Source organism: Mycetomoellerius zeteki, unplaced genomic scaffold, assembly GCF_001594055.1.
Source record: "Mycetomoellerius zeteki isolate Tzet28-1 unplaced genomic scaffold, Tzet1.0 scaffold12, whole genome shotgun sequence".
NCBI lineage: Eukaryota > Metazoa > Arthropoda > Insecta > Hymenoptera > Formicidae > Mycetomoellerius > Mycetomoellerius zeteki.
In genome coordinates, this window is record NW_017256126.1 from 1,088,464 (window position 1) to 1,108,503 (window position 20,040).

Genomic DNA, 20,040 nt, shown 5'->3' on the forward strand with positions numbered 1-20,040 from the left:
TGCAATGCTTGTATTGCTGCAAGAGGTGCACATTTCGAACAAAATCTTCATTAAAAAGTTTATAAATAAAATAATTAAAATAATAAATTAAATATATTTTTTTCTTTTTTCGTGATTTCCTGCGAAACAAAGCAAAAAGGAGCATATGTCTATAGGACTTTTTTTCTTAGTTTTTTACTCCTCTACACGCTCCCGAAGTTTTGCCATTTAATTTGGAAACACCCTGTACATATCAAAGTTTCAAGCACTAATTGATTTTCCTAAATCTGGATTTATTTCCAGAAAGGACAAACACCATTGCACTGTGCCTGCGCCAAAGAGCACTTGGACGCGGTTGAGGTCCTTATAGGATTAGGGGCGAATGTAGATGCCCAGGATAACGATGGCAATACTCCACTTCACGTAGCTACCAGAACGAGGCACACAGGAATCGCGCAATTATTATTAAAGGCCGGAACGAACACCGAGCTAATTGACGCGGTAAATTGAATAATTGAGCGATTACATCTACTTAACGAAGATGAAGAAAAAACAATTTAATAGGATAAACGAAATTACACTTATAAATCCATATCAGCAGCAATTAAACATTAACATTAATTTTTTAGAATACTTAAAAATTTAGAATAACTCCTACAGCGAATTTATATTTTTATTCAGCGTAGCTTCTTGATATTCGTTTAAATGAACTAATGTAATTCGCAGAAATGTCGTATAACAACGGATCATTATTTTATATCGCATATTTCATATTACGGTCATTATTTCGTACGATTAATCTATATCAACTATCTCTCCAGGAGGGTTTTACTCCCCTTCATGTCGCCGCAAGTCAAGGATGCAAAGGAATACTCGACTCCATGATTCAGCATGGGGCTGATCTTAACAAGCAGTGTAAGGTACAGATATATCTCGGTATTTTCAAATATAATCCGTGCCGAGACTACTGCATGCATAACGACGACTAGCAATATTTTGTCGATGCATTATTATGCATAGAAATATCTCGACATTCGATCGCAGGCACGCAATCGCAATGCAATGAATAAAATTAATTGTCGGGAAGAAAAAGGGACGCAAAAGAATATCTAACGGAACAAAAATACATTGCACAAACTGTACGAATTTTCTTAATTATCTGTTGTAGAACGGTAACACACCTTTACATCTAGCCTGCCAAAACAACGAAGTAGAAACGGTAGAGATATTAATTAACAAAGGCGTCGATCTCAATTGTTTGAATCTGGTATGTAAAACGTGAATCACATTATGTGCACTTTTAATAACACTGACCGACAAAATTTCATTTTTCTTATGTTAAATAGAGTTGATAGGATATTTCTTATAGCATTTTTTGCGCTTATTTCATATCTGGCAAATTTATGAGAGTAAAGTTTTGAAATAATGCATTTAAAAATTCTTTTATTTTTAGAATTTTGAAGTAATACATTTAAAAATTTTTTTACTTTTTTATCTCTTCTGCTTAGATATAAATAAATGATTTATAAGGAATAACTGAATTTAATATAATTTTGTACTCATTACAAGGCTTCAAATAAAAATAAATTAGGTATTTTAACTAAGAAAAAGACCCTACACAACGAGCAATTCAAAATGTTGAAGTGTTTAAAAAGAGATATATCAGTTACAAAAAATTGAAGCTCATAGGATAAGTTTTAACCTCCTTTTCAGAATCAACATAAAAAAATACATAAGAATCAGCCAAAATTACTTATTTAACAAAATCATTATCAACCCGTATAATCATCGTGAGATTGCATAGCTCGTTACTGCAAGCAATATTACACTTGCCAATCATCAGGCTGAAATTAAAATTTTTACAACTATATATGATATCGAAAAACTTATAACTTACAATAAGGATTGTTTGATTTTTCCATTTCCTATCGATTTGTTTTAGAGGCTTCAATCGTCCATACATATCGCGGCTGAGATGGGACATACGGATATTTGCGAATTACTTCTTGCAGCAGGCGCGAATATCGAACAGAAAGAACAGGTAAATACATCTATGTAGTTTAGAGGTAAAATAGGATATCGTGTTATATATATCCTTTGACGATATAATTAACCGAATCTGTTTGTGTTCCATATAAACCATATTATCGACGCTTGACTAAATTTATGGGCATTGCCTCGTTATCGAATAAATTGCCATGAATTTAGAGCTTGCAGTATGGTAGAATTACACAATCAAGCACAAATTATTCAATAGTCAATTAAACTTTACTCATGAATTAATTACTGAATCCGTTTGATAATTTAAATCGTAATTTTTACAACGTGAAAGAAAGTTCAAGAGATGCGAGAATTAATTAAAAAGAGAATCTAATTAAATCTCCGTAAAATGTTGAAATATGTTATAAATACTAACAAAGATAATTGTTAAATATTGCTTGTATTATTATGTTCTCTGATAATATGGCTTAATTAAAAGATCTGCTTTAATGGTGACCTCCTACGTTGTAATACTTTAAATCTAATCAAGATACCGATACATTACTACGAGTTTATTGGGAATCAAAATTATTCAACATGAACAAATTAAGCTAATATCGGCAAGTTAATTATATATTAATGAAAATGTTAATGAGAGTACTTATACTCGAAAAATAATGCAACTTTAATGACTTGTTTCTCAATATGTAGTAAATGCAAAAAATATTTATACAAGAAAGTTAATTATTTTAAAATTTTTACAAACTTTATTTAAATTTTTTAAATTTTTTTAAAAACTTATTTTTTAAAAGTAAACATTAAGTAGCAATTTATTAACAAAGAATAAAATAGACTGTATATTTCTTAAAATTATTTTACCTAAAAAGATATATAATAATTAAAATATATTATTTTAAAAATAAACAAAAATAAAAATTGTTTGGATGTACAAAGAGTATTCGTACAGTCGAAAAATTTAGCTTTTGCGATCAGGAACATGCGAAACTCTTTTATTTATATTAGGACAGAATGTACTCATTTATGTACCTTTTGCATTCTCTGTATGTATATTTTATTTCTTGCAACTGTTTGTTTTGTAAAAGAGTGCTATAAAAGATTCAATCTTAAGACACAATCTAATAATAAAACACCCCACTCTTGATTAACACATTGAACGAAAAGTCTGTTGCGCGTGCACGGTACGAGCGGAACGTCGATTCTGTCGGCAATGTGACACGTGCCACGAGAAATTAACTCGCGCTATTTGCAGAAAGCTCCAAACGTCTTATTCCTGATCCAGCATGTTACGGTTAATGCGATATGGTGCCGAATTGATGGCAACCGTCGCAAACTTGATAATAAAGTTAAACTGAAGTTTATCCTGACATTTACAGAGCGGCCGTACACCACTTTACATTGCGGCGAGGGGCAGTTTCACAGCCATCGTCGACATGATCATTAAGACCGCTAGATTAGATTATCCGACTCCGGTAGGTACACATCCACCGTTACAAGAATTTCGCTTAACGTTGATCGTTTTCCCTTTCACCTCGTGTCAGATAGACGCCGCAAACAAGATGATAACAAAATACAGAATATGTGATATTAACAGTATCTCGTATATTTCAATCGCAAAAATTGTCAATTTTCAATTTAAATTTGTTCATATTGTTTATGACGTTATTTATATATTGCATTAACTGTTCTATGAAAATTTTATAGTGCTTCAAATATTGTTCCAACAAAGGCCACAAATTCATACGAGTCTAAATTTTGAAAAAAGAAAACGAATATGTGTTTTTAATCATTACTCATACAGTACAGATCAACAATATTACAGCAATATTATTAACGTTAGCAATATTGAAATAACATTACAATATTATTGCCATGTTGTTACAAGCTTTCGTGCTGTATGAGTACATTCTACTTGTTCTACGTTAAATTAAAATCAGATAAGAAAATCGGACAACAATAAAAAATTAGATTTAAGGAGATTTCAAATTCTGACAAGGAGGTTCGAGAGTTGACTCCGGCAAGAAGATGGTGGAGGGAAGGATCGCGTGGTGGCAGCATCTCCAGCAATAATGGTCGTCTCACGGAGCAAATCCGATCCGTTCTTTGGAAGTTGGCCTACAAGCAACTTGCCCCTGAAGATTGGAAGAAATTAGCTGTTCACTGGGCCTTCACCCCTGAACAGATCAGAGCTATCGAACATCAGTATACGGGTAAATCGATATTATGTATAGCAACATTAGTCTCTCATCGCAATTTATTACGTTCTCAGAGAAATATTAAAATTGTTTGTTTAGTTTCATATATGTATATCGATATATGCATATCAAAAAGAAAAGAAGGACTAATAGATTCATTTTCTTATGCATTATGCATTGTGCGTTATACATTCCGTGCTCCCGCTTTATATAAACATGAATTCATATAACATAAAATAAAAATAACTGTCGTAAAAATTGACTAATAACTAATTAATAAGGTAAAAGTTAAATAAAAAATTAAAAAGTTAACAGCTTTTAACTTAATTTAGTTACTCTTAAACTTTAATTTATTAACTTTTTTCTTTTTCAGTTAAAATTCTTCTTATCTCTAAACATCTTTATGGAAAATATTATTTACGTAGGTAAAATACCAAACATCAGTTTTTTATTGTACAAGAAATATCTTTAATATTTCATATAATTTACAAATAAAATATTAAATTAATCTGATGATTTACTATACTGTAATTATTTTATTATTTAAAATAATCTGATTTAAGAAAAATTAGAATATTCTGATTCAATAAAAATAACGTTTTTCAAAGTTAACTTTTTATTTAACTTGAGTTAATTCAATCTTAACGTAACTTTAACTGAGTTTTTGTTCAACTTTTAACTTATATATATTAATTTTGTAAGCCATTAACTTTAACTTAATTTAATAAAAAAAAAAAACATTTACTTACTCAACTCTGCATAAAATTAATTACCGATTATACGTGCGAATTTGTACCTCAATGTTCCTATAGTGCGTCTAGAGCAGCCTTATGAAAAGGACGATAAAGCTCCAATTATAGGTCCCGCGAGTTTCAAGGAGCACGGATTTCGAATGTTAATGATCTGGGCCTCCGGATTAAATCCAGACGTGCCACTGATAAAAGAGCTCTGTGAAGCTTTATCAGCGGTGGACAAGAAAGCAATTGCTGGTATATATTTATATATAAATCCGGTATACATTTTATTCCACAGTATATTTATACACACAGCATATATAAGTCTATTTTCTATTACTATTGTTAGCCAATTGTTATCTCAACAAACTTCTTACTACGCGCAGTAAAAATATCCCTTATTCGCAAGGATAACAATGGATTACAGCGCGGCTGACGTTTATAGAGATAACAATAACAATCGTAATATATATCTAAGATTGAATTTCATATAGAATAGAACTTTCTGCAACGAGATTTTATTTGCTTTCACTCATTTTGCAGATTCCATTCGTAAACAAATGGAGCAGGGAGATGATGGTAAGGTAAAATCGAAAGGGCAACGATGTCATAAATGCTCCATTGCGTGAATATCTACAAGTGCCAAGTTAACACGCAAATTCTACATATGAGAACGTAATTTGAACGAAAACTGTAATTTACGAAGTAAGACATAATAGTTGTTGTCGAAAGCTTACCTGCATTTTAATGAGAAGAGTTCAACGAACTTGGCAAATGCCATTAACGAAGGATTTACGAAAAAGATAAAAAATACAATGTTGTATAAACCTTTGTAATACAATGTTGTATATACCTTTTTATATCAACAATTCACAATGTTACGCAAATTCTTAGGACACAAATTATGAGTACAATTTACGGCGCAGGTATAGCTGTTACTATCATTTTGAAAAAACAAGAATTTCTTAATAAAATCAGGTACGTAATTCAACAGTATATATTGATATATACTAATTTTTTAGTCAAAATTTAAACCTAACTCAACGTGAATAAGACATCTTGAATAAAACTATAAAGTATATTATCGATGTTATATAAAAAATCATACGATTTGAAAATCCGAAGAAAATGAAATTCATAATAATTATTACTTCTTAATAAATTGGACCAGACGGACTGCATAATCGTATCTTATTGTATTGTAGAAAAATTGATTGAAGGTTGTAAGTACATACAGTAGCTTCACTCACTGTAGAATAAAAATTTTATGAACCCGCTATATCATCGCTGGGTTAAATAATATCATTTACCAAATTAAAGACGATAGTGTAAAGGGAATATCATTTACACAACGCGACAACAATAAAGAAGGTATTCAAATTATATACAAATAATATGTGCAAAAAACGGATACTTAAAACAGAGTATTTGAACAATTATACGTACGAAACCAAGCCGTCCTAAGCTAATCTTAATTCAAGCAGACTATCATGATTTCGTTTTGATGATTCTTTTATAGAGAAACGCCTCCGTTATTCGTAGAAACAAAAATACAGTTAGTACGCAGAAGCCATCGAAAAAGCGGTACAATTGTAAAATCAAAGTAACAATCTCGAACGTAGACTCTTCGGAATAATATTAACGCATAGATTAAGTGTGAGAGTAAATTTTGCAGGGCTTTCGATGTGATAACAGTCTATTAGATTAGATCTCGAATAAAGAATATAATATAAAATCGATAAATAGATATGCGATTATCGCACGGTTCTCGAAAGAGACAATCTACATATCTGAAACTTACAAATTTAGACTCTTAACTATGAACGATATTATATGTAACTTTATCTTGTATTACGCAAAAATTATATAAACTAAAAATTATGAAATTTTTTATTACATGAAATCAAATGCATAATAATAAATGTGTAAGCAAGAGGAAGCAAATTATCTTCTCTCCATCATATATTTAGCTTATATAATTTTATAACATTGACGACCTACGTGATTAAAAAATATCAATTATAATTAAATATGAAAATACTTTTTCTGCATTTTATCTGTCAAACTTTCAATTTTTTTTATAAAATAATTATTAACAAAGCGATAATACGAAAGATAATATAGATAAGTAAATACTTACCGCATGGATTAAAAAAATCATGGACTTCCGAAGCTGCTTTCTGAAAGTACGTTTTACAATAATGTACATATCTTATCTTGATGTAATAAATCGTTGTATTCTATATATCGTCATATATCGATATTATTGTTGCAAACATTATATAAATTATAAATATATACGATAGAAAAATGTAACTTTTATAAAATTAGAACTTGTACTAACAAATAAGTTCAATTTTTCAGGAAAAAAAACATCAGTATTTTTCGTTTCGAAATTACAAACAGAAAACCATGGAAAATAGGACGAAGTAGGATGTCGACTAATTGTAATATAATGTGACAATTCATAAATAACTGACAACTCCAAGTGTTTCTATTAAAATGTGAACGTTTATTAATTCGGAATATCAATTATTCTATACTATAAAAAAATGTCGCTAGCTTCTTAGTGTTCACAGTATATAACAAAATACTATAAACAATAATATAGTATCAGAGAGGTGAATAATAGAAATGGAGATGGTACTATCAACAGCAGTCGTATCGCGATGGATTATTCCGTAACTCTTTAATCAATATTACAGATGTAACACAACCGTAGCCTAATGCGTGTCTTCCTTCGTTGTTGCGAATCTTCGAGGTCTCTTTCGAAATTTATTTCGCAGAGGTACGTATGCCGGGACGCAGGCTCATCATAAAATATAAGTCAATACGCATCTTGTAACGCACTCGGACCTTCCTGATCTCCTATTTGACAATAGAATGTATTTTATGGTTGTACATGCGTATAAATGTATCTCCGTCTATCTAAAACACTACCCTTAGACCACTATCGCAATTTTAGTAAATACGTTTGGCTTTTTGACCTTATGCTATTTTTTGCTGCAGGACAACCCGTGCTAACTCCATTCATTATGACGACTTTGCAAAAAATCTTGAAATAACGGTGAGAGAACTATAAGACACATGCAGATCTGAACATACTTTAAAGATATTAAATTAAAATGCATAGATTAATTGTTTTTCCGAATTTTTATATTCAATAAGCTCTAATGCCTTTTGAAAACGATTAATTTCAAAGAAATAAATAATCTGGTAATATATATTACGCAAATAGATGCGTTCTCGTTAATAATGTCGCACAGACGACAGTATTAATTTCCTTATAAATACAATTTCAAACTTGACTGAGAAACGAAAAAAAAAATATCGGATGCTGAAATTTTTAAATCGAGTAAATTACACAAGAAAAAAAGGAAAAAGATATCGAGATCATGTCGAATGATCGAGTCATGTCTATGTGCTCGTGAATTAAACTTTACGCCCGTTTTTTTACTTTTCTTTTACCTCCATAACTCTTACGTTATCTAGTTAGTAAATTGAACAGGACGTCTAGTAAATAAACTTCCTGCGATAGAAATCGAAAAGAAAGTATTAAGTTCTATATTCTAACACTGTTGTCGCGCGCGCGATAATTATAAAACTGTGGAAAGAAAACATACAAAAGGGAGAAAAAGCAACAATTTGATCGTCCGCAAACGAAAATGAAAAAACTCGAAAAAAGCGGTAGGATGAACACTGTCACTGAGAATAAACCTAATAGTTGGAGCCCTCGAGTGAATTTGTCAAGTGTACAGCATGTAAATAAAAAAAGATGTCATCTTTTTGAGGTCCTTTAACACGACTTGTTATCCATCTGATTGATCATTTCCTCATTGTTTTACGACACTTTTCGACGAAGGATAAAGACGTGTTATTTTACTGTTTCTTACACTAATCGATACTTATTCGCAGTACAGTTCTAACTTAACGTGCATCTCAATCCGCGATCGTGCATCAACGTTAATATTCGCAAGCTATTTGGTCTTTTCGCCTGCATCTTGAACCAAATGACGAAGTCGCTCATGTCTGCCGTTTAATCCGAATACGTAGGACATGCAAACGTGTACGAATTTCAAAGTATTGGAAAAACAAAATACGAAGCCGCACAAGTCAATCACTGTAAGTTTTGTACGTTTAAACCTGCCAAAAATTTATTAATGACAGATCATTGATGAGTTCTCACGAGCTATTTATCAACAAATGCATCGCATATGTTTAAATTTAATGTTATTCTCTACAGGGGAAAATTGAACTTTTTGTAGAAAAGTTATCGTCAATTATCTGAATATTATATACGTATTATTATATATCATTGCATTTAATATGCAAGGTCCGCCAAAAGTCCCGGGCTGGCTGAATATTTCAGAAAATATGCATTTTTGAGAAAAATGTTTCAGACAAAAGTTGTAGGGTTTAAAAAGATCTATTCACTGATCGTGACGCCACCCAAAGTCAAGCGGATATAATCAGTGAATAGATCTTTTTAAACCCTACAACTTTTGTCTGAAACATTTTTCTCAAAAATGCATATTTTCTGAAATATTCAACCGGCCCGGGATTTTTGGCGGACCCTGTATATAATATATAATTTTTTATAGTTATCCAAGATATAAAATTAGAAACTTTTAGAAATTAATCAGTAATTATGATGTCGAAATTCAGGACGAAGTCAAGTGGTCTAAAATCGATTTCAACTTTGAATCCGAGTTTGCTGTACGTACATAAAAGTATCTCCGACGTACGACCTCGCGAGTGGCACCAATGAAGTGTATTAGATCTTAAATCTACTCGACACTCGCTTGATTCGCTGTGTAACATTCTTTTCGTCGTGGGTTCCGCAATTTTTCTCTTTCTCTGTTGTGTATATCTATAAAAGTCGAGCAAATTTGCGAGCAATATTGCTTCTTCTTCGATCATTTGCGCATTTCTTGCACATCCCACGAAGTAATCATACGCCGATCTCTTTTTCTTCACGTATTTCTCCAACGCAGATTTAAAGTAAAATAGGGCAAGTGTGTTCTCTATTACCGATATAAACTGCCTTGCAGTATAAGTATACATACGAATGTGTACATTAGAAACAAAAAAAGGGGAAGGATCTCAAACCGAAGCCGAGACCGGTTTCTGTCTTAGTCCCTTTAGCGACGGTAAGGATGATAATTGTTGCTGTTCGTCGTAGATCCTGTGTAACCCCTTTGGGGCCCACCACTGCCGTAGTTGTCAGTTCCTGGCGCAGCAGGAACGCTCGATCCATATCTGGCGCCTATATAGAATCGCACAAAAGAACATAGTACTATGTGCCAGGACGTGGCAAGAGGACGTAATCGGAGAAGGTGGTAACATAGAGCAGTGGCTCGCGTTATTCGATAACTCAAGAGACTGATCCTCGATCTGAATATGTGAAAAGCGAAAGAAGCTTAATTTTTTGCAATCCAAATCAACAGATGATCAAAAATAGATAAAATTTTGATAATGCTCTCACCATTGCGTTTAAATTGTCGGAGATATGCATTGGCCATCGATAAAAATCTGACAAAATTTAAGCATAAATAAATTATTAATAATAATTTAAATAATTTATTAATGTGCATGTATTCGGAATTTATTATAATTAATTCAAATAAATAGATGTGATATTCATGCAATAATTCCAAGTTGTTAAAAGTATCCCTTATTACGGAATATCGTAGCAACTTAGAAATACAACATTTTTAACGTGATATAGGATTGCAAAGAGTTAAGATTATTGGGACTAACTGAAAATAAAGTTAGAACTTGAAATGAAAAGGCTAAATTTTCCACAAACTCCAAATCTAATCAATAATGAATATTTTAGATTATATAATTACCAATTTAATAAAATAATAATTACAACTTAAATTTTTTATTATTTATTAATAGCATTTGCGATCATAAAGACGGCCTTGATTGAATTAATCTAAAGAATCACAATATTATACTGGAATATAAATTATTGAAAGATGAATTACTACAAATAACTATACAAGTATCTAAAAAGTATGATCCACAATAAGTGAATAAAATGAATAAAACATTTTATGAAAAAAAATTACGCTATGCAAATTCATATTTAATTATCGTACAAGTTGAGCGCTACAGATTCCCAATCACAATTTTATAATAGATTTTATTTAGAAAAAATTATATCTGTTCAAACGGAAAAAAAGAAAATATTAAGAGAAGATTACAAGTAAAAAAAATTAATTCTGCCTTCTTTTAGATCGCTTGGACTTATAAATGTTTAATTAATTCTCTTCTGCAATAATATATCAGATATATAAAGATAAAAAATAGCAACATGAAAAAATAAAATCAGAACAAAAAGAAGAGACAAAAAATATTTGGAGCAAAGCAAAAGTGAAATCTGGACGGGAAACAGTCTGAAGGTACTAACGTATAGGATCAGAGAATATATGTCTCGCTTCTGAAACGATCTGAGGCGCAGAATGGTTGGGTAAATGGATAGATAGATAGATAAATAAATGAATTGATGGATGGATGGAAGGATGGGTGAATGGATGGGTGAATGGACAAATGGAGTTTTGCGGAGGGTAATTTGAAAACTCGAGAGCAAACGGGCTGAATTAATATCACCGATATATAGATCTCGAAAGAGGTTTCACACATCCTCTTTCCGTATCCGAGAGATCCGGGCGTGCATCATAGCGGTGGCTTTTAGGACCTCCGGACGAGTTTCGGATCGCGACGAGTTCATGACTAATTTGCAAAAAGGGACGCCTGAAAAACGGGTCAACTCGTTCGCACCAAGTTTACATCTGTTCACGGCAAGGCTCAGGAATAAAACCGGAACGTCAACGCGATTTATCGATTTCTCTTTAACGCTTTCCAATTCAATTTTATCCGTATAAAAAAAATTTTCGCGTTTGGAAAAATATCTCGATCAAATATCGAGTCGAAAGACTCGCGTTCCTTCCTGAAACTAATTCAGTTATATAAATAAATAACAGCCTGTTTAATTAATAATTTATAATCATGATATTCGATCCTTTCGTCCAATTAAAAGCTAAAGAATTTAAATAATATGTAAAATACAATAAAAGTGAATTTTTTTCGAAGATTATAATAGACATCGTACTATCATTATTATTATTAGTGTTTGCAATTGAAAAGCGTTAAATACATGTTATCTTTTAATGGCTTATACTTTTAACGTTTAATTACTTAAGACAATTATAGAAACATCGTCACGATTAGATAACAAGATAACACATATATATCCATAAAAAAGCGGAACACACCTTAAGACTTACTACAAAGATACTACACTCTAAAGGTTAAGCAATAAAATTTAATGTTAGCTTAATAATGAAAATCGTACAGCTAACATATGTGACGGTGGCTTAGTTAATCTTACTGTATAAACTCGAAGCGCACTTACTTCTGACTAATTTAATTAATTAATCCTTACTCGGTAATCTTACTGCGCGCTATCTCAATTGCTGGAAATGAGCTTAAAGTCACCGCTATAAAATTAACAAATTGTAATATATAATCAAAACTATGGAGATACAACCGGCACGTATACGCGCAAAGAGAAATTCCGGAAGTTGTGCGAGTCCATTCTTGCACTCATTCTCTCGCACTCTTTCGTTTTCTGCCACTCTTTCGCATCCTTTCTTGCTCTTTCCCGTCTCGCGCACTTATGAAAACTTGTTTCTCTCTGCCGTTCGGACGATGTCAGACGGTTTTTTTAGCGCCTATAGGGATGGTAATTCGTGTGTTGGGTCAAAGAGAACCGTTGAGGACCAGGAGCTGCGTCTCCGTTGGGAATGAAGGTCGGACTTCCAGTTTCGACGGTTTTGAATTTGGGGATCGGGAGGACATCTGCGGGAAAAAAAGGTAAGGAAGATCGTTAGAGCTCGTTTCATCTCTGGAAATACACGGTTCTCCCTCGAGTGCCACTCCTTTGGAGGAAACTCTCGAGCGAGTTCGTGCAAGGGTCGGGAGTAGTACAAGATGACAGAAAAGGAATTAGAGAGGAGAGAAAGTGGTGGATAGAGGTTCACAAGCGTTTTCTCTTCGAAGATGGCCTTACTTCAAGTAGTTGAGCACGATCTCATGAAGTTCCTAATTTAACCCTTTAACCGAGTTTTTAGTTTTTGTTTTCATAATATTAATACTATAATTATGTATTCTATATTGATTGCAGCCTAATGATCTAAGTCTTATCTAAAATTATTGTTTACGTATATGATAATATGATACGAATTCAAGAGCATCGTACATTATAATACACACAAATAATTTCTATATCAAATGGCTTATAAATTAGAAATCGTATTATCTAAAAATTTGTCCTGAGTTTATTTAATTGAAAATTATATATGTACCATTTTGATAACGATGCACTTTTGGACGAACTTTTCATCTAAGTATATATATATATAATATATATATCTACATACGTGTAAGTTATATCTACATAATATATGAAACTATATTACGATATTTAACGTATAAAAATTATACGCATATTAAAATTACGGACGCCAGTAAAATATTTTAACTGCCTACCCGGTTAATGGGTTAATGGATTAAGTGTACTTAGAGATTAAGCTTCGATTTATGAACATGTCAACACTAATGATTCAAATAATGCAAATCTCTATTACGAAATCATGAAACAAAAAAAAGGACTTTAAAAACTTTTAAAATAAATCTATACTTTATTTCAATCATCTTTAAATAAATATACGAAAGTGCTGACATGTCGAATACCAGGCCAACTCGAAACTGAGACTTTTCCGTTGCAACGCAAAAGAATTCGTTATAGAAAAGCAGAAGTTATCTCCAGTGCAACAGCTCTCAATATAGTAATTATTATACAGGATAACACGCCTCAGATTCGAGAGAACATGGCGAGATATGTATGTTGGGACGCGCATAAAACACTGCACTAATTAAAAAGCTTGTCTCCACCGTTTCCGATACGTTCTGAATATATGCGGCAATGAAAATCCAAAGAATCCATTCGATCAATATTTTCTAACAGTGGACCACCTCTGTAATTCCGTTTTCTCATTAACGCCAGCAACACCGTGCATACGAAAATTATCGCGATATCGACTCAATAATTTCCGCATAAAAAGTACGCATCAATTTTTACGTCAAAAATTCTTATTCCACGTATAAAATACAAATATATCCGTGATATATTGCCTTTCCAATGAAATATTCTTCGTACGATGTTGATGTAGCTGCATTTCAATTGAGCGCATATGCTCACGTATGCACGGTGGAAATCGCAATGCGTAATTGCAAAACAGAAGCGGCAAAAAGAAAGAAGGAGTCATGTGGAACGCATGGTGTCGATGGCATTGATCTGAGGGATCGAAGGGAATCGATCGGACAGGTGCGCACCATAGCAATCATAGTTCTAAAAAAACCCATGTATATATAATCTCTCTTTTCTCGCGCACTCGCATGCTCGCTATCATTCACACCATGTACATTGTATACAAATTATATATACTAAATTATATATAATTGTTTAAAAAAATTTGTTTTTAATGATATTTGAACTAATCACTGGCACTCACATACAGTATCCCGCGATAATAGCTCTAAATATGCTAGTACGATCGTCATTAGAAATAAAAATTTATGCTGTGCAGTGTTTTAAGTCTCTCAACCACATGAAGTTAGACATATAACTACATAAGGTGCGATCTAATTAAGTGAAGGGATCGAGATTAATTTGATTGATAAGAAATTTTTTTTCATCAATATCATTTTCTATTTAATCATAATTTCTCATAATCTATACCAATGTATTTTTATGAATGATTTTCTCTATATTATATCATCATAATAATCAGCATATCAACTTATCATCATTATATTATTATATATATTGTGTTGTATATAGATTTATGTATATATAATATTATATATGTCTCATTATGAGAGATCGTTATTAATATTATTAATATATCTTAAGTATCAATTAATCAATTAATCCACTAGAAACACCGTTAAGCATATTATGTATATACTATATATATATGTGTGTGTATATGTGTGTGCGCATGTGTGTGTACGTGTGTGCGTGTGTGTGTGTTTAATGAATAATAATAATAGCAGTAAGAATAATCATAGTAATAATAATAGTATAAGTAGTAGTTGTAATAGTAATAATAATGGTAGTAGTAATAATAGTAGTAATAGTACAGTAACTATCATAATAGTACTGTTATTTTACGTGTCGTCGAGAATGGGGGGAGGGAGTAAGATCGTATGGTGTATGACGTACTCGTATGGGCTAGATAACATGACGAAAGCAACGGTGTACGCGTGTGCGTGCGCGCGTGTATGTGTGTGTGTGTGTGTGTGTTCCTTTATCGACAAAAATTAAATAATAAAGCAATTACTCGCAAATTGTTACATACATCTCACTTGTTCGTCCATCTATATAATTGCAATCAAATACGAGAGAAATACATTTCGCAAAGAAAATATATAATTCTTGCACACACATGATGGAATCAATTATATGTGGATAAGTAAAATTTATTAAACAATTTGCGAGCAACTTATTTGTTCCTTAACATTTATCGACAAGCATGCATGTGTCAAAAACAAAAAGGAACAACGAGAAGAAATCAGCGGAACGAATCGACGTCGATCTCTTCTATTTAAACTATCCTATTTTTACTGTTACACGTTAGATTGATTAATATCCTTCCTTCGAAGGCACGTCAAAGATTCTTCCGAAAAAAACGAACATACACGTTTTTCTAGCACACATTTTTTTCTCAGACTATATGTATGCCTAGCTTTGATTCACCCTCTTTCACCTACCGCCCGTCTATCTATCGACTTTCAATTCTTCAGAATTTCCTCATCGATCCTTTTACCTCTGGACCTGATCTATGTCAGTCATTTGTAGGATTCACTTCCAAAGTGCCTATTTCAACTGATTTCGCTGTCAAACTTCTAAATATCCCTTTTTAATGCTTCAAACTTCTGCTTACGTCTCAGAATATGTCAGTATCAATTATTCAATTAATAAATTTGCTCCCGATATTTCTATTATATGTTTATATTTAGTTTCATACTATACGTAACGTCACCGTCGTATCGATGTAACGTCAGACGTTTTCTATAAATTTCAAATAAACCAATTCACACTAACCATTATAGAACCATCATCGCCAATATTTAACATCAGATATTCGCAAAGAAGATATTTAATGGAACGTGACGATTTTTATTTCGTACAGCATGGAATAAAAAAAGCATTTCAATGTCAAAAGCAACATATCACACAAATCAGCAGGATCTTTATTTAAAGATTATATACTTTTCGAATACTCTCTTAACACAGATACAATTTTTTATTTCAGAAAATTTTGTTTGATGTAAGATGGCACTTTTTTGTAGCATCTCACGGAAAATACACGAGATGCTATTGGAAGCACATTGAAACGCAATAACGACAAGTATTGGCTTGTAGTATTATTTAAGAATCAAATTTTAATATTCTATTATATGACTGGGCCAAAAAATACTACATTCAAGAGATTTCGTGTTCTAACAACTAAAAACACGAAGGATATGAAACTAATTTTTTAAAAATCTTTTTGCATGAGATAGTTGATGAAAAGTGATTTCTATACATTTTTACTAATTAAAATCGTAATTACATATAAAAATATATTTCAATGAAATTTATAATAAAAAAATTATATAAAAAATAGAGTATCAAATTTATTGTTACGCGCTATATTGATTTAATGGTAATATTTATAAGTTATATTAAAGTTCGTACCACTAATATAGTTCCATCGAGCAAATAAAATCATCGAGAACGATTTGCAATAAATATTTCATTGAAAAATGATCGTTGAGGTATTAAGTGGCTCTACGAGAAACAATTTGGCGGTATACTGTTCGACGTTACGTATAGTTTGAATCTAATTTATAATGCAGCTTAATTATAATAAACTTCGGCACGTGCATTCGTTAATCTCGAAGGAACGCCTCGACCAACTTCGATCCCATCACACTCACGCCACGCATACTACATCAATTGCAGAGCCCTGCTGTTCGCGTGAAACAGACGCAGAAATTCGCGTCACGTCAATTCAATCTGATACGTGTACCGAAAATGCCGTTCGTGCCTCCCTTTCATTTGTCGTTCGCCCACGCCAATCTCCCATGGTCTCTCTCCCCCACCCATCGTGTCAGAGATAACATCGCTAAAAATAGATAACGATCGTTAATTATTTTTTAACTACTTTCGTAATTTTCACTCGTCGATTCATCTCTGCTTGATTCTCCATTCCTTCGCTCTCGCCATGTCCTTTTTTTATATGCATATGGGACACTAACACGTCCCGACGAGTTCTATTTGACGATCGTTTCTTGTCGCATTTTGATAATTACGCACGTGCCCTACGAACCTACAGAACGCTTCATCGACACAAGGATATGTCGTGAAAAGAAAAACGGAGACACAAAGACGATCGCAAGAGAAATGCGATGACCGAGAGTCTCCTTCCGTTTGATTTGTGATCACGATTTCCTCTCTTTTTTTTTTATTTTTCCCTCCCTTTTTCTTTTTTCTTTTTACACGCGGGTTCGGAGGGTGATCCCTTCCGACAAACGGCAGGTTCGAGGGGCTTCGATTTGGAAATATTGCGCCGGCACTCTTCATCACATCTTCGTTTTAATAAACACTAACGGTTTTTTAGCTATGATTTTTTTTTCTTTTAATGCAAGTACTCCCTACATGCTATACGTAGTGCAGCTTAATAAACTTTACTCTGTTTCGCGTGGTTTTTACTTAGTAAGATTTGGCAAACCTTAAACCTGATTCTCGGTACGCGATGATCACTCGCCAACTTGTACCCCGTACAATCTATGCTCCAGTATTACTAAAATGTGTTTATGAATATTTCTCTAAATATGTGTATGTATGTGTGTCTGCCATTTAGTTGTTAACGTCGGATATTTACGTCTACATGCTCACTCGCCGTCTCCTAATCGTTCATAATCACACAACCATTTCGCTCATTGGTCTTCTTTCACACGATCCTCTCACACCATTCTCCTCGTTGAGAAATCGAATCTATTCGTCTTTCTTCCCAAAGTCCCTCTCTTCTCATTTTCTGTAGTCTTACGTCTCTGTTACTTATTCTCACCACTTCCTTAAATCGCAAATAATATTGGACTAAACTCGCACAACAAACTTAATTTCTCAATTCCGTTTTTTTTTACCCAGAAAAAATTTACTCTTTTTTTAGCAATACAAAATGACACTATCAATAAATAATTTTCAATAATCGATCTACTAAATAATTTTTTTATACATCTTTGTGTATTTTTCAGATCTGTTAAAAAAACACGAATGTATTCAATTCCTTCTTTAATCCGTCGTTAATTATCAGTGGGTCGATCACCGCTCCTATCAATATCATGCAATTTCGTCAATCATTCGATATTCATTCACTCATTTCGTGCACACGTCCATTCACTTCAGTCACGTACGTCTCGTTCTGCCTGTGATTTATCATATCCCATTTTACTTTCTCCCGTCTTGCTTTCTAACAAAAGAATTAAATTACAACGACTTATATAATCAACGACTTAGATACGCTTTCCTTTTTCTTTTTACTTAAGAATTACGGAATAATTATGATTCTCATAAGAACACAATAGTTGGCATTTGTGGTTTCATTAAAAATATTTCACTTTTCCTATTTTAACACTTGTCTACAACGGCCTTATTTCGAGAGTTACGAGTTTAATTAATTAATTAGACAATAATCGATACCTTAATTATTGATCCTATGCACCGTACCCACTCGTGTCCCCGCCCGTAGAAAGAAGCGGGACGACTGGGATCTCTATATATATAATATGTGTTTATGATAATTAAAACGAGTCAAGTAAGTTTCATTAATTACTTTTTTTCCTTTCTGCGTTAAGGTACTCTGAGATAATTGTTAATTTATAATACATTTGTACACAACTTATCTCTTAATCAATAATTATATCGATTTACCACTACAACGTCTTGCCCAAGTTTTTCACATTCACTCGTCTTTCACCCCGTCCACCTTTTGCCGTCGCATCCTCCGGAAAGGGGCACACGACGGCGATCCGTCGCGATTTTAAGACACGTTTAAAAAGAGTCCGCCGCCATCATGTCATCAAAGTACGAAGTAAACGTTCGCACCGATGACCACAGTAAAAGAGAACGAAAATAAGCCGTCGACTTTGTTTTGCGCGTTGTTAGAGCAATTTATTTTTAGAGCTTGCTTCAATAATTACGAATCTTAATCTTTGTTTATTTAGACATCACGAGATGAAAGTTTAGAAGTCATCATCATTCGTGATGTAATATCGAGAATCGCGCGCTCGAGTAGAACGAAATCGAGTTGATAAAAAGAATTGCTGATTTCGAGCAAACGGAAATTTCCTTCGCACTTATCTATCACCGTAAACTATCTCGAGTTAAGAAAGGGAGATCTGTCTGTAGCACTTTCGGTGTGTACTTTCTATCCTCATATTATTTAATGCGATTTCGGCCTTATCCAGCTAAACCTTACGATTTTTCGTAACAGCTATCATCCTTAGGCGGAGGTAACGAGTTTAGTAAACAACTTTTTTTTGTCCATTTATCAAGTAAACTAGACCGTAAGACGTTAGAGATAGCTCATTAACTATTAGTAACAATAAACGCGAACAGTCATTTCACCTTACAGCCAGCCTTTCTAATTAATTCTACTCCGAGGGTGTAATTTAATTAATTCCCAGTCTTTTTCCAGGTCGTCTTATATACGTCTATTTATCTACTTAACCGAGTCCAGGTTTTTGCTGTGCCCGTTTTCATCTCACATGCATCCCGGCAATCATACAGCATTCGGCCGCTCAGAATTCTTACAGAACCACGACATCAATTAAGCTCTCACTTCATCATATCGATCTTAATTAACGTTAAACATTCTCGCCTTACTAATCTAAGCTACGCTCTTTCTCACACGCATCTCATTACTTCGTAGCCTCGAGAAACTGTCGATATAATATTTTATCAAGAAAATAGTAAAGCCATGGCTGATGACAATTAATTAACCACAAATAGA

The 20,040-nt window shown here is 32.9% G+C and overlaps 2 protein-coding genes across 7 annotated transcripts in view; one reads left to right on the forward strand and one right to left on the reverse strand.

The window, feature by feature from the left end:
- LOC108731054 (ankyrin repeat and death domain-containing protein 1A) overlaps positions 1–6,725 on the forward strand; it is a 29,165-nt gene extending 22,440 nt beyond the window's left edge. The window contains exons 7-15 of one of the 3 annotated variants that reach the window (XM_018461113.1): positions 283–480; positions 801–899; positions 1,148–1,246; positions 1,922–2,020; positions 3,354–3,449; positions 3,977–4,187; positions 4,985–5,161; positions 5,450–5,884; positions 6,112–6,725. In XM_018461113.1, coding sequence (XP_018316615.1) covers positions 283–480; positions 801–899; positions 1,148–1,246; positions 1,922–2,020; positions 3,354–3,449; positions 3,977–4,187; positions 4,985–5,161; positions 5,450–5,535 — 1,065 coding nt within the window. In that variant the 3' untranslated portion in view covers positions 5,536–5,884; positions 6,112–6,725. The remainder of the gene's footprint in view (positions 1–282; positions 481–800; positions 900–1,147; positions 1,247–1,921; positions 2,021–3,353; positions 3,450–3,976; positions 4,188–4,984; positions 5,162–5,449; positions 5,885–6,111) is intronic. The other 2 variants (XM_018461117.1, XM_018461121.1) reach the window with 2 other exon arrangements.
- Hrb27C (Heterogeneous nuclear ribonucleoprotein at 27C) overlaps positions 1–20,040 on the reverse strand; it is a 63,348-nt gene that overhangs the window by 6,935 nt on the left and 36,373 nt on the right. For 2 of the 4 annotated variants that reach the window (XM_018461126.1, XM_018461122.1), the window contains one exon: positions 12,291–12,775. The exons of 1 other annotated variant lie outside the window; for it this stretch is intronic. In XM_018461126.1, the coding sequence (XP_018316628.1) occupies positions 12,642–12,775 (134 nt within the window). In that variant the 3' untranslated portion in view covers positions 12,291–12,641. Of the gene's footprint in view, positions 1–9,567; positions 10,173–12,290; positions 12,776–20,040 lie in introns of those variants that run through there. One more of the 4 variants, XM_018461123.1, reaches the window with a different exon arrangement.